Source organism: Dromaius novaehollandiae, chromosome 1 (genome assembly GCF_036370855.1).
Source record: "Dromaius novaehollandiae isolate bDroNov1 chromosome 1, bDroNov1.hap1, whole genome shotgun sequence".
In the NCBI taxonomy this organism is placed as follows: Eukaryota; Metazoa; Chordata; class Aves; order Casuariiformes; family Dromaiidae; genus Dromaius; species Dromaius novaehollandiae.
In genome coordinates this window covers 89,726,917-89,752,952 of record NC_088098.1, presented here as the reverse complement: position 1 = coordinate 89,752,952, position 26,036 = coordinate 89,726,917, and the positions used below count along the sequence as shown (strand labels likewise).

Here is a 26,036-nt window from a genome sequence, read left to right as displayed (position 1 = left end):
TGAGCCGGCTGGCCACGGAGCCAATGAGAGCAGTCCCTGCCTTCCTCCACCTCCTCCATTCATGACACCCAGCTGGCCCTCAGGCAGCCAATCTGAGCCTGCCGCTGCTGTCAATCACCAACCGTTGCCCCTCCCCCTCCCGAGGCGCGCGCACCAAGCCAGGGGGGAGGGGCGAAAGCGCCCGGGCGCGCACTGGTGCGGCGGGCGGGGTCGGGTGAAGAGGGTGGGCGCGGGGGAGGAGAGAGGAGGAGGAGGAGGAGGAAGGGGGAGGAGGAGGAGCTGCGGCTCAGTACCTCGGAGAGCGGCTGGCGAGCGCGCCGGGCGGGCGGGAGCCGCAGCCGCGGGCTGGGACCGCAGCCCCCACCGCCTTCCGCAGCCCCCGCTCCCGCCTGCCTTGCCCCCGTCAGCGGCTCGCGCCGCGCCAGCACCCCCACCCCCACCCCCCCACCCCCCGCCGGCGACCGTTCGGAACAGTTGCCCTGGCTCGAGCGGCCGCGCCGCACGCGTTGCCCCAGTTACCCCCGGGGCCGAGGGGGCGGCGGGCAGTCCCCGCTGCGGCGGGGCCGCCTCGGTGGCCGGGGCGGGCAGGAGGGCGTCAGGGCTGCGGCGGAAGGAGGCAGCGGGTGCCGCGGGCCAGCGCCAGCAGGGACGGGACAGGCGGTCAGCGCGGGACGGCCGAGCTGGCTGAAGGGATTGCCGGTTGTTGCGGCTCGGTCCTCGTGGAGCGGCCGGGCGCTGAGGGGCGGCCGCGACCCCTCGCCCGGGGAAGGCAGCAGCTTGGCGCCGAGGGGAGCCAGGGCTTCCCCCCCGGCCAGGGAGCGGCTACTCACCCTCCCGGTCGGGAACCCGGCGGGGGAGAGGAGGATCAAGGGCAGCAGCCGTCGCTGGCACTTGCTCGGAGAGGCAGATAAATAGGTAGCAAGAGCAGCAGCAGCTACAGGAGAAGAGTGGCGGCAGGGAAAGAGGATCCACTCTTCTAAAATCCCGGAGGCAAAAATACCTGTTATTGACAGGGTCTTGGGGAGGGAGAGGAGATTGAACGTTGTTGAATTTTTGCAGTTTTGTTAAAATATTCAGGTACGGAGGGCAGATCATAGACAAAAAAGATAGAGAGATGGACCCTACTCTTTTGGAAGCTGGCTTGATTTTTTTATTTACTTTTCTTTTTTAGCCACTGTGAAATGTGGATTTTGTGAGGCAAATCAGATGGCGGGTGTTCCATTGTTCCTTGTTTGAACATAAATCTTAGTTTTGCTGCTTGTGGATTTTTTATTTCTTTAAAGGACCTTTCCAGGTAGCTTTTACATCTGACAAAATGAAGCCTATGTATTTTTCAATCAGTTATACCTAATATTCACCTTCTGTTTGGTACAAGGGACTAAAGTGCTGCCTCACTCAGAGAACCGTTAAAGACTTTCTCTTTTGCTACATGTAGCTGAATGTGTTACAACACATCCTTTCCCCCCTCAAAATCCTCCTAAAGATTTTTCCAAAATGAAGAAATTTAATTTTCGGAAAGTTTTGGATGGTTTAACTGCCTCATCCCCTGGTGGAAGCAGTGGCAGTGGCAGTGGTGGTGGAAGTGGGGCTGGTGGTGGCTCCATGCACCCAGGAGCAACTGCAGGAGCTGCGGGGACTCCCAGAGATGAGATCCAGGAGACGCTAACTTCAGATTATTTTCAAATTTGTAAGGTAAGGGCTGTCAATTTTTTTACTGTGGAAATAACAAAACCTGCATTTTGGGGGGGGCTTGGTAATATGATACCAATAAATCTTTTACTTGAGAACTGCAGTGGTTGTGTAAGGACTTTGGCATGAAAGGACAGAAATCTTGTTGATGTTTTTTTCTGTCTGCTGCAGAGCTGGAGTAGTCAGTAAATTCATAAAAATCTTAATGTCAGCATTCAGGGCTCAATCCTGACTTCATTCTCAGACCCAAAACTAGTAACCAGATCATGGGCAGAAAAGCAAATCCATAGGTGCTAGTACAAATAACATTTACAAGTCATTACAAATTTAAAATTGTATACATCTACCACCTCTCCTCCCTGTTCCCATCCTCTCTTCTTTCCCTTCCCTCTTTTTTAAGGAAAGAGCATAAGCTAGAAATAAAAGCAGAGCAGTTTTTGCTGAACATAGTGTTTCCATTTATTGTTTGGGGGGGATTGGATGTAGCTTCAGTTATTTTTCTTTTTTAGTATGATCCCTGAAAATTGTCATTAGATAACAATAAACTTAGTAGGACAGCATAAATATTGAAATTTTCCAGATTTGTTTGGTATTGGTTTTATGTATTGGTTAGGTCCTTCAAGTAGAAGGTATAAGATATCCCTATGTTTACTACATTTTATGCCTGTTTTCTGCAATGAAGCTTTCTGTGATGTTCTTAAATACAAGAGTAAAATCAGTACAAACTACTTGGCACTTCTGACCAACCATGGAATAGAAAATCACACTTCTGTAATGAAAAACAAAAAAGAAAAGCGGGATTATATTATGATCATCTGATCCTATGCTGTTATCTTTAACTTTGACATTAATTCTGTGGACTTCACTACAAGTTTTGTTTGCTTATTTGTTTTGCTTAGAAACTTCAAAAAACAGTATTTTTAATTAGTGCAACTTACATTATTAAGAGTAAATGAAGTTCACCCATTAAATATACCATCCTTTCTTTAGCCAGTGTAAGGACACCCATTGATTTGAAATTTATGTTATGGTCAACTTCAGCACATTGTCATTTCTTTTTGTGCTGTGGGAAGATGGAAGAAGTATAAACAAGCAAAACAACCCTATAAAACAGTTGTATGCAGATCTGGTCCTAGTGAAAAACACAGCTTTCATAATCTCAGATATCATGATTCACATTCTATTCTGTTTTCAGATACAGCTAATGTCAAAACTCATATCGACTTCAGGGCAAGAAGGATGAGCCACCATGACTTAAAGAGCTTTGGAACAGGTTCTATACAAATTCTGATTGCAGGCAGTTTTACAGTCCTTTGCCATACATGAAAGCAGGTTCAGGCCTTTTGAGTCAAATTCACCTGTATGTACACTGTACATCTTATGAAATGCCAGATACTTCAGTATGTGATTTTCCCTTTTTAACACTTCAGTTAAAAGATAATGCAAATAATCAAGATATGCTGAAATATCATTATAAGGTCTGATATTCTGAGAATTCTGAGTAAGGCTAAAACTGAACACAGTTCTCCATGTTTAAGTCATTTGATAGTGCCAAAGATCTGTATTTTGTATGATATATTTTTATTTTATGTGGTGTATTTGCAAAAATAGACAAAAGAAGATGAACTGTAAAGAAAAAACTTAATTCTCTACCTTATCTCTGTATTTCCCTTCTTTGGCTTAATATTACTTGAAGACAGTTGTGTGTTATTATCTGATAGATCTACCTGGGAATATGAGTGTGCTGGGAATACATCATCTTGAGAAGATTTCAGTAGGCAATAATTGCTTCCCTTTTTAAATTAGAAGACTTAACTCTCAGGTTAAAATGTTCTCAATAAAGTAAATATTTGTATAGGAAGGCTTGTGGTTGCAGCAGCACTTGCTTATGAATGCATGGTACTGCACAAGTCAACTGTATAGTATACAAAATATCAGCTTTCTTTTTTCAAAGTACAGAAGTGTACGAACAGCAAACTTCCCAAAATACTTTGTGATTATGTGTAGAAAATACAGCAATGTTTATTCAGCAGGCTCACCTGATTCAGCTGTATTGCAGTTTAGTAGCATTACAAACATGTTTGGTAAACCAGCAAAAAACCCACAGGCCCCAATCCTGCATTATGTAGTATGCAAGTGGACTGAAAGCAGTGGGACTGTACGCAGGCGCAGCTTTCAATCTGCATGCTACAGGGTGAAGGATCTGAGCCATAATTTGCACCTCAATCAATCTGAATTAAATTAAAAATAAAGCAAGACACAAATAATCAAAGCTTTGCCTTTCTCAAGCTTTTGTTGTGCAGAACTTCTGACATTTAAACTGTGTATTTTCATGTTAAGTTACCTAAGTTACATAGGCTGCATGTTTTAAGGACCCATGATCTGTGATCCTGCCGCACACAGAGCTGATTAAAGCTAATGGCAGTTTTAGGTTGTTATGATCTGCAGGATCAAGGCAGATGGACCCACAGTCTAAGTAATATCCTAAAACAGTTTCCATTTCTTTGCTGATTATTAAATCTTCATTTAGATGTGAAACATAAAAGCTGACTCATACTTAAGAATTAAAGGACCTTACCCTGCAGTCTTTACTTAAATAAATTGCCTTTTTGGAGTTTGTGAGAGGTCTTCTAGACTACAAACACAGGTTTGGTGCTCTATCAGAACACCGGTTTTATTAGTAACACACCTGAAAGCTGCTTCTCCCTTTCGTGATATTTTTAGGATTCTTATTACTACAGTGTCTTTTCAAGATGTAGATGAAACTTAATAGAAGTAAATTTGAATATTTTATTTTACCCCGAGATGTTCACAGTGAGTTACTTCTGGCATTTATTTTTCAATACAGAAGATGACATTAATGATTTAAAGAATACAAATGAAATGTTCTTGAAACTATTATGTATGAAATAGCTGCAGCCTTTCTTAAGGATGATAAATTTATATCTATGTAGCTGTACTAATGAATCAGTAGCACCCTTTTAAAAGTATTAATGTAATGATGTGAAATTCTGTCAGCTGTATTTTGGGACAACAGCAAGCTGAGGTATATTTCATGCTATATTTAGGCCTGCCCTTGGGATTTGGGTATCCACATGCAAATCATAAAGATATTGATTATAGTTCACATTAGCTGAATTGAATGTGTGAGACAGTAGTGTCATGCCAAAAACTAGGTATGATCCAGTAGAATGTTTTAGTAAAGTTATATTAATTTTAGTGACGATAGAGGTAGTTTCCTAGGTAATCCTCCTTTATATTTTCCCCTTGTATGTTTTTCTGGCAAGGATTTTTTAGGCCAGCTGGTGTTTGTCCATAGTATGTAGAAACTACCATACAGCATTGGGAAGAAATCTCATATTGGTATAGGACTGAGAAGATCACAATTAGGATGCTGCAAGTCAATTGAGTAGAACTTTGAACAGTAAGAATGTAAATGGAGGAACTAGTGATTTCATTACTTTTGCAGAAGGTCAATTGTTAAGGGATGATGCAGTTTGGAGAAGACTGAATGTGAATGAAAATGTACATTTTTCGAAAATATAGTGCATATTCTTTATGAAAGTAAGTCTCCCATAAAGAACTACACGAGCTTGTCTTGAAGAAGGATCACAGAACTGAATTTGTAGAGCATGATGTTAATAACTATGCAGAAAATGTTTGAAATCAAGACCTCGGTTAAGAACATAGTAACAGTTATACTTCACTAGGCCTATCTAAGTTAATGCAGTGCAATATGTTTTCTGTAGCTGTAGGCAGCAGCCAGATACCCTGGAAAATGTTGAAGAGCCACGTTCAAGAGCCCCAGAGTAATATTTTAACAGAATTATTCCTGAAATTGATGGTTTTGTGACTGCCTTTAAACCCTGAAGCATGAGATTTGTATTCTCTCCAAAACTGGTCTGAACTGTTACCACTGAGTAGCTTTGCATCCCACAATAATCGTCTCATAATAAGCATCCCTTTGAATTTTGCTGTATTACTCATATTGATAGTGTAGTCATAGTTTCAGTATGCACGTTGCCTGGTCCTTATAGAAAACCCATGGAGGACAGAACAGGTTTAGGATTTTCTTGAAACTGGTATGGAAGCCTGCAGATTGATTATCAAGGTGCCTTCCTAATCCCACTTGCCTTTGACAAAAGCAGGCCCTCAAGATGTATCCAATCAATAGCCATATTTCAAAGACAATTTCCTTTTTCCATTTTTCTACTAGCATTTCTTTTCTTTGGGATCACAGCTACAATAGAGGGTGTACTGTTTTTTGGCTGAACTCCTGCTTCACAGAGTGAAATTATCTAAAAATATTTTGATTTAGACATTTCAAAGTTTATGATGCCAGTTTAGATGCAGATGAGTTTTAAAGACCTGTTAGATGTTTTTATCATGTTGGTCTCCCAATAGGACAGAGTAAGATTCTGATAGTGCTGTAAAGCCTGTATTTACATACTTTAATTATCTGTTTTTCCTACAAGCTGGCCTTAAATTTTAACTTCCAGGGCTTACAGATGGTGATACTTTATTTGGTCAATTTATGAAGAGGAACATTCAGTCCCTCTGACAGCAGTTGAGCAGATAATTTTAAGTGTGGATGCAACATGAAGATAGGTTCAAAAATAATAAAAGATGAATTTTGAAAGGAGAGTTTAAGAACAATTGTTTAGTAGCAGATTATTCTATTTTTGGTTATAAAGAATAATGGAAAAATTACTTTTGACCTTAAAAAATTCTTTGGTATAAGCTGTGCACAATATTTTAAGTAGTTCGAATTGTTTGGTTAATCTGTACTGCTTCTGTGTTGCAAGATCATTCAGGGCCAAAATAAAGAAAATCTGTGTGAAGTGCTATATTTCAGAGAAGACCCATTTTAAAATTAATATTAACCCGTACTCGTAAGTGCTCAGAGATCATTCTATACTCAAATAATAAATAAGATATAATGTTGGGAAGGATTTGTCATATATAACAGAGTTTGAATCTAATGTTTGGTGCAAAACCGAATTCTGTTTAAAAGTACAGAGCCAGAAATGACACTTCTGTAATTAGATGATGTAATTCTACAGGATGTGTGATGAATATAATGTATTTTTCTTTTTTAAATGTCTGTGTTAATCTGAAATAAGGCTGATCCGTGGTAAAGAGAATAGCATGCTGAAAGCTTCTTTTTTAAGAAATTTGAAGATAGTAAGCTACCTATGGTAGTGTAACTGGAGACACTGTTTTGTCTTTTTTGCAAATAAAATACCAACCTTTTTGCATTAATATATCTGATTTGTTAATCAAATATTAATCCTAAATGCATTAATGAAGACCCATCAAGGCCAATATATGCAATTACAGCCTCAAAACCATTTGAAGAGGAATGTTAAGGTGCAAAATCAAGCACTGCAAAGTTTTGAATTTCCTAAATTACATTTGCTTGTAAATACAACCTTTAATTACATATTTCTTCTATATGTCTTATTTAGTAAAATGAATGGTGTTTGCTGAATTGAAAATGCTTGAATATTTCTTTGCATACTTATCATTCATAACATACCCTTATACTAAGTTCCCCATGGGCTTTCTCAGCAGAATTGCTCATCACTGTAGTTTTGAAAGCTTTATAAACATTAATGAATTGATTTTCACAATATTTCTGTGAGATGGAGGTATTATTATTCCCACAGTATAGATGAGCAAATGAGGCACAGAAAATCCAAAATGCCAGATTGTGAAGTGTCCACTAATTTTGAATGTCCAGCTTGACCAGCCATGAATCTGATTTTTTTTTTAATACACTTAATATTTTTATGCTACTTATGTCTTCCATGTTCTATTGCTTTCACATTCTGTTGCAAATATTCTGCACATCTACAGAATAGTCTTTAGGCTGGTTATTCACATTATCAATTCAGATGTCCACCCATGATAGTCTGAATGGCTCGGAATTTCCTTCCTATCTCCATTGGGCTAGATGGAATTCTGGCTTCAACTTGGACCTGTGAATTGTACCTAAGATGTCTGAATACCATCAGCCTCCATTATTTCAAACTGGTCATTCAGAAAATGAAGGACACATGATTAGCTGCCATGTGTGAAAAGCTTAATCTGTGGCCCTTGGCTGTATCATTTATAAAACCAAGGGTAAGAGCATTGATAGAATTTACTTTCTGTAATCCCCTATCTCAGCTATACCTTGCACCTTCCTATTTTGTGCCAAATAGACAACTTTGACAGAAATGTCATTTTTATTGCATACCTTTGGTATGTCCATAGGACAGACCACACTGTACTATGCATGGCGTGAGGCAAAAGTTCTATTGCAGAAACAGAGCATTTAATGAAAAATAATGTGTACACAAAAGGGGAACAAATTCACATTGCATTGATTATCTTAATTTGTGTATGTCCTAATTTTTCTGCTTTTCATGGTTGACTTTGCATTTTTAGCAATATTCTTTTAATGTAATTTTGTGTGACATTTCAAGTGTTCTTTTTTTTTAATCTAATGATTTCTTAATCTCAGTTATGTGGAGTCCTTAGATAAAGAATTAAAACCTAGGATATACTTTTTCCACATGAGAAACTGAGAATGTCTCTTCTTACTAGGAGTGTACCTTAAGGATAGCTAACTTCTCTGTATTTAGGGGTCACTTTTTCACAGCCGCTTGTTCAGAAGTCAGACCATCATAACAGGATGACTTTACATTCCACTCTTCCTTCCCTGAGCTGATGATGGGGCTGGGAAATCCTGGAGTATCCTGGAAATGGTGAAAACAAAACCCATGGAACGTACTGAGGAAGAGTACATTCCTCAGTGAATGAGGAGTGTACTGAGTGCCTTCTCACTTGTATAGAACAGGCCTCCAGCAATCTGGTGTGGTGATGTAGTCTCTCACCCTGTGAGAACTGTAGTGAATTCATACCTGGGATTTGGAGCCTTTCTCACAAAGTTGATTCCCATCCCCAAGTTTTCTCTTGTTGCCTTTCCTTTCTTTTCAAGTGCCATAATTTTTATCCTCTTACCTGGTATCCTCAGCTAGTGGAAACTGGACACACTGTTTCTGTATGCTGTACCTCACCTGTGGGTCACCAGTTGGTCAGTGAGAAAGTTTCTTACTATTGTAGTGTAAAAAGTGATTTTGAATCACTTCCGTGAGGATGGAGGAGATTCAGCCTGGGTTGCGTGTATCTCAGGGACATTTTTAATCATAGATCTGTTGTGCAAAACATTGGCTGCATAAGTAACTCTTCTTCCTCTGCTTATGTGTTAAAGAAAAAGACCTATATTTCAGTTTTGAAAGAAATGACTGAGGTGTCTGCTGTTCTTCATGGATAAAAATATGAAGTGGTGGGAGATTTTTTTCTCAGTAGAAATGCATATACCGCCTAAAATAAACAGCTGTCTTCAAGGAAGATGGACTAAATCTAAGACAGACCCCATTCCCTTTGGCTAGTTTAGATGACTCTCCATTTATATCTGACTCACATTCTGAGGCATCTGATGCTCCCTGGTGCATATTATATTCTTAAATCCCTTTTTGGGCTCTGTGTCAAAATACTGTGAAAAGTTAATATCTTCATTTTTATAAATACAGAAAAGAAAGCAGGAGAGAGGCAAAGTAATATACTCTAAGTTATGTAAATGTACTGGTTTACTGGCTGTACTGAGAAACTGCCTATAAAAGCAGCTTATATGGATCGGCTAATTTTGTCACAATGTATGTTAGAATCTTGGTAGGAGGCAGTTAGAGGACTTTGTGATTAGAAGTACAAGTAATGTGCATCAGGGGAGGAGGTAGAAAGCAATATTGTTAGGTACAGATGGCTGGTAAATATGCTCAAATGTAATAAGATGTTATCTTTGTACAGTGCTATGTCCATTTCTAATAGTTCACTAACAAAGACTGTGAATAGTAAAAAATAGTAGAGACAATCTGTTGCCTGTAGCTAGGGTCAAAGTCTGTTGAGATACACTTTTTACGGTTCTGTTGAAGTGAAGTTGTGCAAGGTACTGAAAAAAAATTGATGCCTAATATTTAACAATTTGAGTTGATGAATGCATGTACTCAAAAGTATCCCCACTGAATTCAGTGGGATACTGTGGACATACAGGTGTACATGGTAGCACACCTTTTTGCAGAATTTGAGTCTAATCCATTAAAAATCAATGTTTATATTTCATACAAAAATTTACTATATATGAACATTACTGTTGCAAAGTCAAACACTCAGAAGTCAGGACCCTTAATCAGCTCATATTCAGTTATGCTTGTATGTATGACAATCCAGTCTTTATCATATGAAGTGTCTGCTTATATTGTGTTATATCCTCCATTACATTTGTTTTGAACGCTATACAAAATACAGGTGGGATGGATGTTCTTCTGTTTGTGTTCTTCACCATGGTTCTTGTAAGAAAACCTCTGTATTATCCATTGGGCATTACAAAAAGTCATACTAAATGAATTATGAACTTTGACCTCTGCTTCATTCATCCTGTTCCATCTTTCCTGTCCTTTGAGAATGGAGAAATGTTCTCAGTTACACCTGTTTATAGTCAGTTTTATTATAGATATATTCCTTCATAGTTCTGGATAAAAGTTGTAAAAAAGCAGATCCTTAGAACCCTTGTTCATTCATTGTTTCTCCCTAAATATATTTTAAACTGTATTTTAAATGAGGCAGTGGCAGGAAAACAGATGTGTGATTATGTAAACAGGGATGTGATTCTATGTGGTTCTTCTGATATTTGGATATTGTGTCCTCATTTGTGTCTGTAAGCTATGCCCATATAGGTATGTAGGGGGGAATAGTAATGTGCAGGATCTGCTGGATTTCACTGCTGTTAGAGGGTGAAAAGCTGCCACAAAATATGTTTCTTTCGGAACATATTTTCACCTTGTGTGAGATGAGACACTGGCCAATATCTCCAGATTAAGTTCTATATTCAACATCAGAAAAAAAAAGAAAGTACTCAAATTGCATACAATATGCATACAGCAAAAATTTAGGAAAAGATTAATTATATATTAATAATAAATTGTAAGTTATGATGTTGTATATGATGAGTTAGCAATAAATTCTGCTAATAGTATTTGTGTTCTGGGGTCTGTAGTGATAATACAAGAACAGCAGGTTATGGTGCAAAATAAAACATTTTCACAGGAATCCTGATGGTTCTGCACTAAAATTACAGATTATCTCTGTATCAAAATAGGGATGTAACACTGTTTTTATTTAGCTTTTCAAAAACAATCTTCAAGAACTTTTTCACAGCAGCAAAATCATGGGAATTTTCTGCAGATTTTTTTAATTCTTCGATGTGGCTGAATTGTTAATTAAAATATTCTGAAAACATCAAATAAAACATCCACTTCAGGGCAGTAACCAGATCTGGATATAATCAGCCCGAAGTGTTAAATTTCCAGGAAATCTGAAAATGGAAAGACATGGAATATTAATTTGAGATATTGCCATGTAGTTCTGGTGTAACTTTAATAAAAACAGATTTTTTTTAAACTTCCCATTAACATTATGAAATCCAGTTACTCTCTGCCTCCACAATCAGAATGAAGACAGAAATGTTTTCATTTAGGGGCTATCAGACATGTTGAATGTTTTTGCCTTTCTTCTAAATACCCATAAAACAGATCGCTGCTTTATTGATGATATTCTGAACAGATTATAATTTTGAGTTTTATTGCAGTATGGTTAAATGCTGTGACAAAAACAAAAAAAAGATCAGTATGAACTACTGTTTGAAGTACTTTGATATAAAGCCTATAATAAGCCCCCATTTGGACAGAAGTCACATTTAAATAAATAGGCCAAATTTAGGTTCATTAAAGTCCGTGGTATTTTTCTGTTTTACACCAAAGCTGAAGTTATAGATATTTTATAAAGGTTTGATGCCCATTTCTTCTTACCAGTTTTACTGTTTCACTGGCAAGAGTGGGAAGCCTGTTATAGCACATTTACTGAACAAGGGATGCAATTCCTTCCTTGCATTCTCCATTTCCTGTCTTTTTGTGTATTTCTCTATTTTTTTTTTTTTTTTAAGTTGGTAGAGCTCTTTTAGGAAGAACAGGAGGGAGCAAGTGAAATCCCTCTGCACATGATGTATAGCTAAGATTTCTTCAAAGAGGATGATACCTGCCACGGGATGCTTATATTCATGAATTACCATATTTATGCTGTAACTCAGTGCCGTGGTAGATTTGGCAAGTGGGAGTAGTTGACAGGAGTTTGGCCACAGCAGCAATGATTTAAATAGATCAAACAAGTAAGATTAAAATCCAAGGAATAATGCAGTCAATCAATATAATTTTATTTATTTGTGAATTTTTATATCTGAATTCTGCTCATTTTGTATTTTTGACAAACTCTACTGTATATCAGAGAACAGTCTAGGGAAAAATGCTTTTTGGAACTCATAAGGCCTGATTGTCCCCTGTGTTTCACTTGGCCATTTGTATTTATATAAATCAGATATGGAATATGACCATTCTGACTTTATAGTATTTAACATCCAATTTGCAGAAGTGGAAAATCACATCTCTAAAGTTTCTGCAGAGATTTTTCTTGTGAAAAGAGGAATTCTAGTGAGGATTGCAAGATTTGGTCTTTGTTTTTTGATTGTGTCAGATTTTAGCTGTTTATTTTTTTAATAAATTTTAAAAGAAAATGTTTTTTATTTTTTTAAATAAAATGCATCTGGAAGGTGCATTTGGATATATTTTGGATATATTTTCTTTTTCAGGGCCAAAGCAATATGAGGATATTCAAAATTCATGTGATCTGTGGTAGAACTGGCATGTTTCTGAAAAACAGTCATATGGTCTGCATGCAAGCTTTTTAAAAACAGTAGAGTGAAAAAATACATATTAAAAATATATACTTTATAATATTTTTTGCAATCTTATGTTTTAAACTTTTTAAGTAGAGTTTTGAAGTACAGCTGCTTCCAAAAGAAGAAAAAGGTTCATAGCTTCATAGTACAAAAATGTGTAATATACAAGTCAGTTCAGTTCCAATAGTAATAATATAATATCTCTGAATTTTTAATTATAAATATAATTATCAGTGTATAATATTTGTGAAACCAAACTGTTAAAATTTCAGGTTGTGTTTAAAGTCTATTTTATGTCCAGGATGGAGGTTTTCTCAGAATTCTACTGTAGCTTATTAAGTGACCTTTTGTAACAAAGTCAGTTTTATAATTTAAAAGTTAAAAGACAAAATTAATTTGCCTATTACTGAAAGTATTATTCTTCCATGCTGAAAGATGCCTATGTAAATATTATGAAACTTGCTGAATAGTCTGATCTGTTTGTGTGTATAAATCCCTTCTTCCCACCACTACATTGCCTATTTCATTAACACTTCTCTTTTTCCTTTGTGTATCCACATATTCCATGTTTTTTCTCAGTTGTGTTTTTCTCAATCAGTACCAATCCCCTTTTTCTTCCTCTCTCAGATGGGCTGCTGCACATGAAGGTTATAAGCGCATAAGAAATGCCCCACTGAGACAGACCAAAGGTCCATATAAGCCTGCAGTCAGTTTCTGACAGTGGCATTAGACTATGTCCTTTAGGGAGAGTAATCAAGTTTGATCACTTTCTGTAGTCCATTCCCTTTGTAATCTCCCATCATCCACAATTGCTGGACTGGAGATGCTAGAGACTGTATCCTTACCTAGTCTTCTTAGTCTTCATTTATTGATATTGTCCATGAATTTGTTTAATCCCTTTTTGAATTTGCTGATGACATCTGCCTTCAAAACATCATATGGCACCAAGTTGCAGAAGTTCACTACCTGTTGTGTAAAGCAGTACTTTTTCTGGTTTAATCTGATCTTCTACTTGTTTTGAGTGCCTCTGTGGATTTGATGAATAACAGTTCTACATTCAGCTGATCCACAGCCTTCTTGATTCTGTAAATCTCTATCGTATATCTCCGCAACCTTCTTTTCTCTAAACTGAAGTCCCAGCCTTTTTAGTCCCTCCTGGTAAGGTTCATGTTCCATCACCTTGAGTATTAATTGCGTTTTCTATATCATCTCTGACTCCACTGCTTCTTCAGATATGGAGACCAGTGCTGCATGCAGTACTCAAGGTATGGGCTCACCAAGGTTGTACACAGGAGCAAAATGATGCTTTCTGTGTTATTCTCAATACCCTTCCTGATGATGCCCAGAATTAATTGGCTATTTTGGTTGTCGCTGCACATTGAACCAAAGACTTGAGAGGACTCTCTACAATGCCTGCAAAATCACTTTTCTGAGCTGTAAATGCTAGTTCCATATTCAGCATCATGTAAGCTTAGTTTAGATTATTTTTTCCTAGATACCTTATCTTATGTCTATCCCCACTGAAGCTCATTCATCGCTTTTTTGCCCACCTATTCAGGTTAATGAAGTCTTTTTGGAGTTGCTCACCATTGGTACTGAATTTGGCTACTCAAAAGGACTTAGTATCAGCTACAAACTTGGAGATGTGTTCATTACATTTCATAGATCGTTGAAGATGTTGGATAAAATTGGTCCGAGCAAGTGAGGTACCCCATTTCTGACTTCTCCATGTTAAAAATCAACATTAAACCCCATCCTGTGTTTCCTGTTCTTTACCAGCTTCCAGTCCATAAAAGAACCTTTTCTCCAGTCCTACAGCAACTTTGTTTCTTTAATAACCTTGCTTTGTTTCTTTAATAACCTTGCTGTGTAAGGTTATTGGAAAGCTTTTAGAAAATTCAAATATATTCATATCCCCTTTGTCCACATGCTTTCTCACAGCTTCATAGAATTTCGAAAAACAAGTCAGACAGGCTTTCCCATTGCAGAAACCCTGCTGACTCTTTACCAGCAGACCATCTTTATCCATTCACTCAATGATCTTAGACTTTATTCTACCATCTTGCCAGGGATAGAAGTCAGCCTTCCTAGTCTGTAGTTCCCAAGATCCCTTCTAGACTCCTTTTGGTAGGTGGATTTTTCCATGCTACTGTTTCTAGCTTTTATGTGCAGAGAGAAACAGAGTAAAAGAACCATCAGTGGGTATCTTTATCTAAGAAAAAAATGCACAATTTGTGGAACCGCCTATGAACATGCTCGGAGGCCTTGGCCTGTAATGCAGGGTAACAGCTAAGTGGAATCCATGGCTTATGTTTGAAATTTTGGAAAGTTTTAGCTAAGCTTAAATTTAAAATATATATATTCCCTTAAAAAATGAAAATTTAGCTTATAAAAATGTATCCTTTCTGTATCATTTTCTTGGGATGGAAGCCCGCTGAGATCTCATCCTCTTCCCATCTTTCCTGAGCAAGGAGCAAACAGTCTTACCAATCAGAGAATCCAGGCACAGAACCCTGTAAATGAGGGAAGTCATGGCTGTACAGGGCTATAATGCATGGCAACGCATCTTTATAAAGGCCCATTTTCACCACTACAATGTCAGTGAAAGCTGGAATCACTGACATTTATTAATTTCTTATACAACTGAGTAAAAGGATCTCTGAGAATTGTAAGTAGGCTTCAGTCAGCACTTTATCCCATATTCCACAAACAAATAAATTACTTGCTTCAGTGAGACTTCCGCATGTGGCAGGCTGGTCACAAATTGGAAATAGATTCTATGTCCTGAGTCACAGGCTTAGACCACATTGTTCAATTTTAATAAATACACTCAAAATATTATTTACCAAAGTAAATCAGTTTTGCTGACAAATGTTATACAAAATGGGATATATATAAAGTATGAGTAGAACAGTTACAAATTTTACCTGTAGGCAAGTTAGTAGGGACAGTTTTGCATCATATGCCTCAGTACTAAATTGATAGAGTTTAAAACAGAGTTTAGTCCTGTATTTTCTGAAATTATTTAGAGAAGATCAAAATTACTTTGAAAAATCATAACTTTTCAGTCTAGTATAAAGTACCATAGGAAAAAAGTTAGGAAATGCTCTTATACTCAAAGGCTACATTATGTACTGTGTGAACAATTAGGCTGGATATTGCATATTACTGCTAATGGGATTTTGGTTTTTGGCCACAGAAATGTGTCATGGTATCTTAGAAAGAGCTTGTTGTTTCATTCTGTACAGCATATTAAAATTCATTGGTAAAATACTGGCAATCCCATATAATCAATTTCCTACATTCATTTACTTAAACTGGTTGTATAAAGATTATTTTAATGCTATATACATGCAATTCACCACAAGAAAATTTACTTAAAACCATTTTCATCGCATTGAAAATGGAATAACAAAACTGAACAAGGATTTATTCTGAAATTGTAGCTGCATTTATAATTGTTCTATTTCAAATAAAATATTTTAAGAGTTGCATATGCGCTGTATGTTCTAGGGAGCACAGACTGCCTCTAGAGACAACATGTCAAAAAAGGAGACGTAAAGGAAGCTGGATAATGCAGAGAGAAGCAGTCTTAGCTCCATCTGCTGTCTGCTTTTTCTCTCCCTTCTTTTGGCACCTTTCTTAAGACAGTAGGAATAAGTAGGTCCTACATTTATGAGAATGAGAACTGATATATTTAGGATTCTTTTTTGATGTTCTTGTCTGCTATTGAGATAGTTTAATTTTGTAAAAGATTTCTACTTTGTTTTGCATTTTCTGGTCACTGTTCATAGTTTCGATCTACGTTGTTCCTACCAGACACAGCACAGAGTAAGTAGTAATATACTTTATTTGTCACCTTAGGATCAAGTTATTTCTGTAGTCCTCCCTCCTTCTTCACCTGTATTACTAAATGCTGTAAGGAAGCGCAGGCACAGTTATAGAATCATTACTAATTCTTGCATATATGCTCATATTAATTATATCAATATATTATTGAAAAATCTACTTTAAGTGCTATGTTCTCATGTCCATTTTTCTCATAGTCCCTGGAAATAGGGTGCTTGTTGGAGTATTGCAAAGGACAAGAGGCTGGGGGTCTAAAGTGTTAGAACTTGTCCCTGTTCTTCTGTTGAATAGGCTTGATCTCCAGAATGACCTCTGAATCTGCTCCAATTTATGCCACAATCTCAGTCATAGAGACTTTTTTTCCATTTGCACGGTGTACAGTACAGTTTGGCTTTTCTTCTAGACTGTGTTTGTCCTTATTTTTTATTATTATTAGTTTTCATTGAGAGTTCTAATAAATATAAATATTATACTTGAAAATTGTAATTTACTTGAAGGATCAGTAGATTTCAACAATATTTGTTATTGTACAAAGGGAAGAATTATGCATTCACAAGCTATTAGGTTAATTCTACACAGGAATAAATATAAATGCCCTTAATTTCAAAAATGGCTGCAAAACAGAAATAACAGTTTTGAGTTAGTCCTAGAGTTCAGGAATTTTTACTGAACTATGGTCCTGAAAAGATGCACACAGCTAGTTCCCTTCCAAGTAGGTCTGCCTCAATAACAGGATTCAAGTAAGATTTCCAAATGAAAAGTCTGATTTCATATAGACTGCAGAAATACTGAAAATACAAGGAAGATGCTAAATACATAGGCAAGATTCAAATAAGTCTTTAAAATTATTTATCTTTAGGTTCTTAGATCGAAGAAATAGGACTGTAAGCTGCAGCCAGGGATAAACCTCAGAAAAGTTTTATTGTGATTGGAATTGCTAGAAATTCAAACTTTATTATAGGGAGGATTTTTAAAAATTAATAATCAAAAAAACCTTTTTGAAAAATATGTATTTTCAGGTAAGGAAGAACATTTATTCACCAGAATACAGAAATCTCAAATATAATAGAAAATTAGTAATGCAGTTAAGCCAGACATTAGACACACTAGAAAATATTCCAGTTGGTAATTCCAGAGGGTTTTGCGACATGAGAGGTAAAAGTATTTTTACAGTATGTAAGTCTAGTTCCATTTTAGGTGTCAAAAATCAAATTCTTTAGTCTGAGTGATCCTACCACTTGAGAAGATAAGAAAATTAAAAACAAATCAAAACACACATACAAAACACCAAACCAGAAACAGAGTTATGGAGATCTTTAATAAATGTCTACATTAACATAAAAAAATTTGCAACTATTTTGCAACTTACTGAAGTAGTATATATTTGTAAATTTTTGGAGTCTGGAAACTAGTAATTAGCATTTTTTTAAAGACATCCCTTATCAGCAATAATTAAAATAAGAGATGAGTAAGATTTCTTTTAAGGAAGAGTTTATTTGCTGAACAACATGCATTTGGCTGTTCCCAAACTACTTGTGAATGTCAGCTGAAGTGTTTCCAGCTGGAAAGAAAGAAATCAGAGTTGGAATAATACAGCTGTAGAGATCATCAGCTGCCTTTTACTCAACAGGTCTGCAATTAAGGGCTCCCTCTTGTTGAAGTTGTTCCATAGGGACTGCTGAATACTTCAACAGACACAGATCATGAACAAGATAATTTCAAGGAAGAAAAAATACCTGAAAATGTTAAATTTCATTTGGTCCAAAGCACTTCCTCTCCAATCCCAGTTGTATACTAAAAAAGGCAATTTGTTACCCAAATTTAGGTAAGCAGCCACACCCATTACAGTTTCTTTTTTATTATTATTTATATAGTCTAGTGTAGTTATTCTCATTCTTTTTCTTGTGCGGGAGTCTTACTCCTTGTTGAAAATCAGATAGGTCATACTGGTCATAAGCCTCAGGCTAATATTTTTTTAAATATTATTGTCTTCGAACTCAAGCATGCATTATATCATGCTCAGTTCATTTATTCCCCAAGGTCTCTCTTCAACAATTAGAATTAAAAACATAATATTATAAAGATTAAGAAAGGATGGGTGGTTCAGTGGCTCATTTTGAGAACATCTTTGGTAGGTTGTTTTTTTAAATGATGGTAAGAATTTTTACCTCATAGACTCAATTCAATTTTTTGGTTTTTTGGATCTCTTGCCCTGGACATATTCCATTTCTTTCTACTGCTGCTGTTTGTGACAGTGTTTTAAAAGCATATTAAAAGTATTTTTTTTTCAATTTACAATTACAGCTGCCTGACATATTAAGGTTATCTTTCAATATACCATATAAGCAAAATATACCAGTTATATATTGGCATATTTTGCCATCTACTTTGTTATAATAAAAGCATAGAAAAATAAAAGCATATAAAATAGTACAGGATAAATAGCATAATTTGAAATTGGCATGAGTGAAGTTCACCTCTGTGTTCAGAATGTTACATCTTTTTAATACTTTTCTTGAAATGTATTGCAAACAATACAACATAAAGCAAAATAACAGATTTTCTTCCTATACAGGTAAAATAAAACATAAACTTGTTCTCTATTGTTACAAATCATTCACTCTGACTGTTCATTTGTTCTATTTCAGACGGTTCGCCATGGTTTTCCTTATCTACCCACTGCCTTAGCTTTTGACCCAGTTCAGAAAATTCTGGCAATTGGGACAAGAACAGGAGCCATACGAATGTATCCTTTTTTATTCAGAATTTATATGATTTCTATATATTTTTAATACAGTGATATGAATTATCTTTACTTCCACAAGCACTCAGGTAAGATTACATTTTATGAAGTTATATTCTACTTCATTCTTTTTTACTGTATGTATCGGACAAGGATGTGTTGTTGAAGAATTACTATTAGTTTATTAATGTGTCTAAAGAAGAATTCTTTTGAACAAGAGTTTTTGGCATATGATCAATATTGGTTAATATCAAGCAGAATCAATTTTTGGTTTTCAGTATGTTAAGGTAGAGATAGAACCACAAAGTGATCATGAACAAGGTGTGAATGTCCTGCTAGCAATATATATATTAATTGTTGCAATGCAGCTAACAAACTGGAGGGGTTTGCAATGTAGATATCTATGTATGAGATCTCTTTCACACTCTCTGCAGTGAATGGTGGGAAACAGGCAATTCTAAGGCACAGTCCATTTCCTGGAGGAGATGCCTCAAAAAGGTCAAATGAAGCACTCCAAAAGTGCCTGTTTCTCTTTATTAATTATAAAGGTACTCTAGTGCCAGTAACTTATGCTTACCTTTTCATACTGTAGTAATTTTAAGTTGGATGTCTACACAGAATGAATTGAACATAAATATAATGAATATATTCCAATTTGGTGAAACTACATATAAAGTAAGAAAAAAAAGAAAAAAGAAAGCTACAGGAAGGTTTAAGTGTTACAGGATACAGAAGTAATAAAAGTAATGCTTTTTTATAATCACTTATACCTAAATAAATTCAAGGGTTGAAAGTAGGGGACAATGCTTTAATAAATACTAAACTAATGTTTTCTAGTTCTTTTGCTCCCATTGTTCCCAAGATAGCTATGAACCTAACAAACCCAAAGGCAGGTTACAAATTAGAGAAAAATTTCCTCTTGGAGATTCTGACTGTGCCTCACGTAACATGACTAAAACTGGGAATACTAATTTCCTCCATTTTTAGGTGCTCTTGTTCTGAATAGTTGCATTTTTATAAGTCTAGTTCTAATTGTAATCCAGCGATTTCTACAAAACTCAAATAAACCAGTTATACCATGAAGTTTGCTTTGACGATTCTATTCAATATTTACCTAAATGAAGTAGATTGTAATTAAGTATTGAATAGAATATATTCTAACTGCAAAATTCTCATGAATTTGTGCATTTCTGAGAAAGTGCAAGTTTAATAGTCATTCTTTATTCTTCTGGGAGCTATCCTAAGTTAGGAAGCTAGAGCTTTGTCTCTGGAGCCTTCATTCATATCATCTCCCATAAGAGGAGAGATGGGGAATTTCACAGGTAATATAGGTGTTGTAGGAAGAAGACCCTGCAGAAGGCTGACTCCTTAGCCTACCTCTCCTTTCCATTTCAGTAGCCAGGCTTTTGTAGGATCTGTGCTGCTACTGGCTAGACACCCTATACCTACATAAATCCCTCCTTTAAGAAAAATGTAGGTACAGAGCCTGATTTAATACTTCTTCATGTAGCAGTAAGTTAAATCTGCATGTCTTCTGCCACAGGAATGGAACATACTGTGGAAAACAGCTGTATGCCTAACCTTACATAAAACTCTATATAATCACCTACAGAAATGGCTTATAAAAGGAACAGGTGGGAAGAATGTTTTTTCAAGCATCTCTTCCTTCAGTATCTCTTCTCTGGTTCTGCTAGCAAAAATCTCTTTCATTTGCAGAAAACTTTCTGCCAATTCTAGTACCTGAATCAAACAAAAACATCCAGATTACCAGACCATTTGAATTTTAAAGAATATTAATTTCACATCTTATAACAAATGCCTATCTCCTTTGGCACACAGAGCCTGATTTGCAGAACTGAGCACTGAGTCAATGCAAGCTGTGCTTTGAAGATAGAGGGTGCTGTAAAAATAATTATTTATTTATTTTAAATCAAATGTCTCAGTGTGACACTGAAATGTTTATGGAACTTATTCCATAAAAACCTAGGTGGAGACTAATATGTTTGTGTTTGTACACAGGACTGAGCAGTGATCAATAAAACAGGGCCTGGGATCACACAGTGAACACCACTCAGTTAAGCCAACTTTGTTACAATCATTTGTAATTGTTGAAGTTGAGCTATAAGATTCAAGCCAAGATATAACAGGTTTAGTGTTACACTTCTGAAAATACAATTTATAGTGAAAATTTTTAAAGCAAACTAAAAAAATACAGATTTTAATGGCTTTCAACCTTCCACAGTATCCCGTAAAAATATTTTTAACAGAGCAACCCAATTTCATTCTGCCATGAAATTGATTAGTGTTAGAAAATAGGATGAGATAATTTGTTCTACACATTCATTGTATTCTGTTTTGTTGGTGCTTCTAAGCAGTACTGTGGATGGAACAAAAGGACAGACTTTGGCTACCATCAGAGAAATGCATTCCTTTTTTTTTTTTTTTTTTTTTTTTTTTGGTAGTACCAAAAGGGCCTAGTCTGGATCAAACTCTGTTGTTGGGCAGTACAAAATCATGACATGAGAGAATTTATGTTTAGTATTCATGTAGTGATATGGAACACATTTTCCGGTGACCAGTGTAAATCACATAATGGTATTGTTGCTTCCCTATCTTTCCAGAAGATTGACAAAGTACTAGGTTGTCTATTGGTAGCAAGTTAAGAGCTCTCAAAAGGCAAACTATTTCCAAAGAATATGAAGTGAGTATCTCAAAACTGGGAATTACAGTTTAACTCACGTGATCATTTCAAATGTTCAAGCTGCACTACTAAAATTGACTATGCTAAATTGGCCTGAAATAGAGTATATTTTTCAAAAGTTGCCATTAGAGTACAGTGATAAATGAAAGTTCATTTTGGTATGAGAATCAATTTGTTTTCTCCCAGACTTCTTTTCGTGTTGCTTTAGATGCAACTGCTATAGCTTCTATAGCAATGGGAATTGCTGTTGCTGTGCTCTACTGATCCTAGCAGTCTCCTTGGGATTTTCAAGCATCTTTAGACAACAATGTCGATTTTACCATTTGATGACTGCTGGGTACTGGATCCTCATAGGGACAACTATGCTCCAGCCCTAGAATGAATGCACTGCAAGTTATCTATGAAAGATTTTCTTTCTATTACCAACACAGGCTACCAAAATCTGCAAAGAAAAGGCAAAAGACCCCACTCTTTAAACAACTACTGTGTCATCTGGTCTCCTTCTCCTTCCTCCTAAACACAGCAAATTTCATCTCTCCTCTGAGAAAAATTTATTTCCTCTTTGAACCCTTCTGTCAGCTCCCATACTTCTGATCGTTGCCCAGATCATCATTCAGATCATTGCTCATTGCCATTCTACCTGGACTCTGCTTGCTTTTGGCAAACAAGTCCAAGTTTTAAGGCTATGAAACTGAATTCCTCTTCTTACAGTCTCCATACTCTTCCTCTCTCCTCGTAGTCCAGCGAACCTTATGACATTGAACGCAATAATCAGAGACTGCACACTTTGTTTTGCTGTCAGAGAAGGTTCTATATCACCATACAATGAGGAGAGAAGTTAAGAAAGTTAATCAGGATGAGGTCTCTTCCTGATTTCAGAGGAAAAGGAAGAGAACTCTGGGATTTTGTCACATCCTAGATCTGAATTAAAATCCTAATTGGAAAATTAAAATCAGTGTTGTTAGCAATGATTATTCCAATATCATATCTGAAAAAGTGTCATGCTGCTCTCAGATTTCAGGATGCAAATTTCTATCTTGTCTTTTATCTAGCTCACAAATGCTTACTAAAATTCGTTATAGATACTTTCTGGAGTCACTAGGTCCTTTCCTTTGGACTTCTTCCATCACATCAAAGATGTGCTTAGCCAGTACAGTGACCTATTTCAAGCACATGAGCATCTAAGTATAATTGTAATTGAGTGATTGATTAGCTTGTGGTTAGCTGAAGTAACAAATTCTAAAAGATCTTGAGACCATTCTGTAGCTATTGTCGTCTTTGTTTATTAAGAAATGAGAGAAAGTCTGTCTTAAATCCAGTGCAAATAAAATGACTTGGCCTCCATACCAGTGGAAGCTTATCTACCATCAAGGACATCTAAATTAATAAAATATCTTTGGACACATTTAAACTGTTATATTGTTATTCATAATACATTTTTTCCAGACTTTTGCACTTCATGTTGTCATGGATGCTGGCCCAGGGTTATGCAAGTCTTCATTTTCACTGTTCGTTGCTTGAGTAAAAAAGCAAGCCATCGCCAACAAATACAAGGCCTTTCTAAAAGGCGTAACAGCTTGCTCTTTTCCAGTGTTGTCAGACAATGTAGCAGCCATTTTATACCTACAGTAGCCATTTTATACCTCAGCAAACAAAATTATTATGACTCACTGCCACATGAAAGTGGAGGTGTTGCTCTGCCCTCCCCTCTTGCCTGGCTGCATGGTGCGGTCCTTGTTCTGACTCTGTCTAGTGCTCATCAGATCTTTCCACAGCAATTCATTTCACAAACCTGGCAAAAAAAACGTTCTTTTTTGCTGTGTTATTTTTTTGGCTGGTTAGTGAGCTGAGCTGTCTGGTGCTTACCTCTGATACTTGTCTGAGTGATGCATAAGAACAGAACAAAAATTCTGCAGGCTCTGCTCAGGAGAGGTTCTGATTTATGCATCATATTGGGTATTATTCTTCTGACCTGTGTGATGTGTTTTGTCCCATGCTTTCTTAGCAAGGGTAATTTTTGAATGTCAAATATAGTACAGCAATGCTTACTTTAATAGGTGCATCTGGTGAAAAAACAAAGCATGGCTTCAAGACTATCACAATTCTACCCATGAAACAGCCATAATCATATATTTGATTCCAGAGTTCATGTCCCAAGTAAAGGGGAAGGTGGAATCTAAATCTCGGATAGCTCCATTGACTAGCAGCTGATGTATACCGAGAAACTGCATTACTAGGAAGTACAATTCGGGCTGTTTGTGCACTCTGGAAAAAAATAAGACAAAGAGAACAAATAGCAGTAATAAAATCATGGACTTGTGTATGTAGAATTCAGAGGAGGAATGGAAATTTACAGTACTTAAAGGAAGTGTGGTAAAGAATGTTTGACATCACATTTGCTGTCCTTAAAAAGAAAGAAGAGAAAATAGCTTGAGGTTTTGGTCACTGAGAAGGGTGGCATAGCATCTAAATATAAAGTGTGACAAATTTACTCTCCCTGGAACTGCTGGCTCCTAATCTAAACAAGGTTTCATTAGATCTTTATCCTTAAAATAAGCAAACTGTGTTCCATGCTGTTTACTCTGTGTGATTTATTGGGCAGATGGAATAGGGGAAGCACAGACAAGATCATAAAACCAAAGTTCTGTTGTTTGACTTGGAAGAATCATTGATGTATTTCATCTTTATCTCATTGTGCAATGTATTTGGGATTTTTCCAGAGCACTTGAGTGTTTCAGGAACACAAACCTCACTGAGAGTCAGTGACATAAGTTCTTCTGAATATTCCTCTGATCATTGATATATGTATATATGTATCTTTTGTATGTACAGATACCTAAATAGGCCATTATGGAAATTAATTTATTGTCAATCTACAGGAATACAAAGGTATTACAAAATATAGAAAATATATCAAATTCACTTGTATCATTAAATCTAAAAGGACCAGCGTTTGGGGAATTTTAAATTTGTACTGAGATTATTATGCATCTGGTTGTATGTGCACTCATACGTATATACATATTAAGTCTATGCATATATGCATATATTTGGGTCCATTCAGCTCCCAAGCCCCTTTTATGCTTTTTAAGTAACAGGTTTGTTACAGTTAACTGTATCACTTTCAACCAATGTTTATCCAGGAGACAAAAATTGAATCTAACATCTGCAAACAAATCTACTAAGAAAAGATATATTTTTTTATATTCTGAAATGCACATAAAAATGGCATTCAACTGGATGGATCTGGCAACATTTTAATTAGAGCTGAGAACTATATTCATGATCACTGTCTGGAGAAACTGTTCTGGGTGTTTGCTTCAAGAATTTTGTGGAGTTTATTAAAAAAAACTTATGGTGATAATGAAAAGATGCCTATTAGTGATAGGCAACTACCTTAAAGAAGTGATGAGCCTCAGTTAGACTCTGTATGAGGTACAGAGCATCTCACCTTTGCCTACCTTTTTTGTTCAAAGCTTTCAGTCATCAACAGAAGTGTTGTCATGCACAGGAAGTAATACACATCAATTTGCCCTTCCTTCTAGTCTACTAATTATCTTTTTAGATAGCTCTCCCTGAACTAAAGTTAAAATGTCCTTTATGTGCAGAAATTTGTAGTTATATTATGTACTTATTGATTTTGCCTTTTTTCTTTTGTTTTTGTCTTTTGTGTAGGGAATGCTTGTGGTGGGAGAGAATTAATATTTCTCCAAATAACTTAAGAAAACTTCTCTCTTACAAAAAAGCAAACAGTAACACTACTTTGCAAGTCTATCACTTATATTAAACAAGTAAACTTGGAAATTCAAGCAATGCATTTTCTGTTGCACTAAGGAAACCATCACACAATTTCAATTGTACTTTTGTAAAAATGATCAGCCTATTATCATTGATTGTCTATGTAACAATCAATTTGTGCAGCAAAGAGTGCTGGTTTATAATTTTTCCTCATCTAAACATCTCTAATACAAACCATAATAATTTCTTCCCATATTAGCTGTTGTTCTTTCTATATGTAATTTAACAGTATAATCTAGGGTATAAAGTTAATATATAGAAGCAGTCTGGCTGTATGTTCTAATGATGCTTCTACTTGCCTGCCACATAAGATCAGGCCCAATGATTCCTTAAGGAGATAAGCACGCCAGTATGTAATTAAAAAATGGGTAACCTCACCTGGTTGGTATGTATACAACATGCATTAATTCTACAGCGATAAT

At 36.4% G+C, this 26,036-nt stretch overlaps 1 protein-coding gene across 6 annotated transcripts in view; it reads left to right on the top strand.

Moving 5' to 3' along the window:
- Window positions 1-658: 658 nt before the first annotated feature.
- Window positions 659-26,036, top strand: part of STXBP5L (syntaxin binding protein 5L) — a 207,800-nt gene continuing 182,422 nt past the window's right edge. For 2 of the 6 annotated variants that reach the window (XM_064519788.1, XM_026103445.2), the window contains exons 1-2: window positions 659-1,692; window positions 19,021-19,118. In XM_064519788.1, coding sequence (XP_064375858.1) covers window positions 1,495-1,692; window positions 19,021-19,118 — 296 coding nt within the window. In that variant the 5' untranslated portion in view covers window positions 659-1,494. The remainder of the gene's footprint in view (window positions 1,693-19,020; window positions 19,119-26,036) is intronic. The other 4 variants (XM_026103448.2, XM_026103447.2, XM_026103450.2 and 1 more) reach the window with 2 other exon arrangements.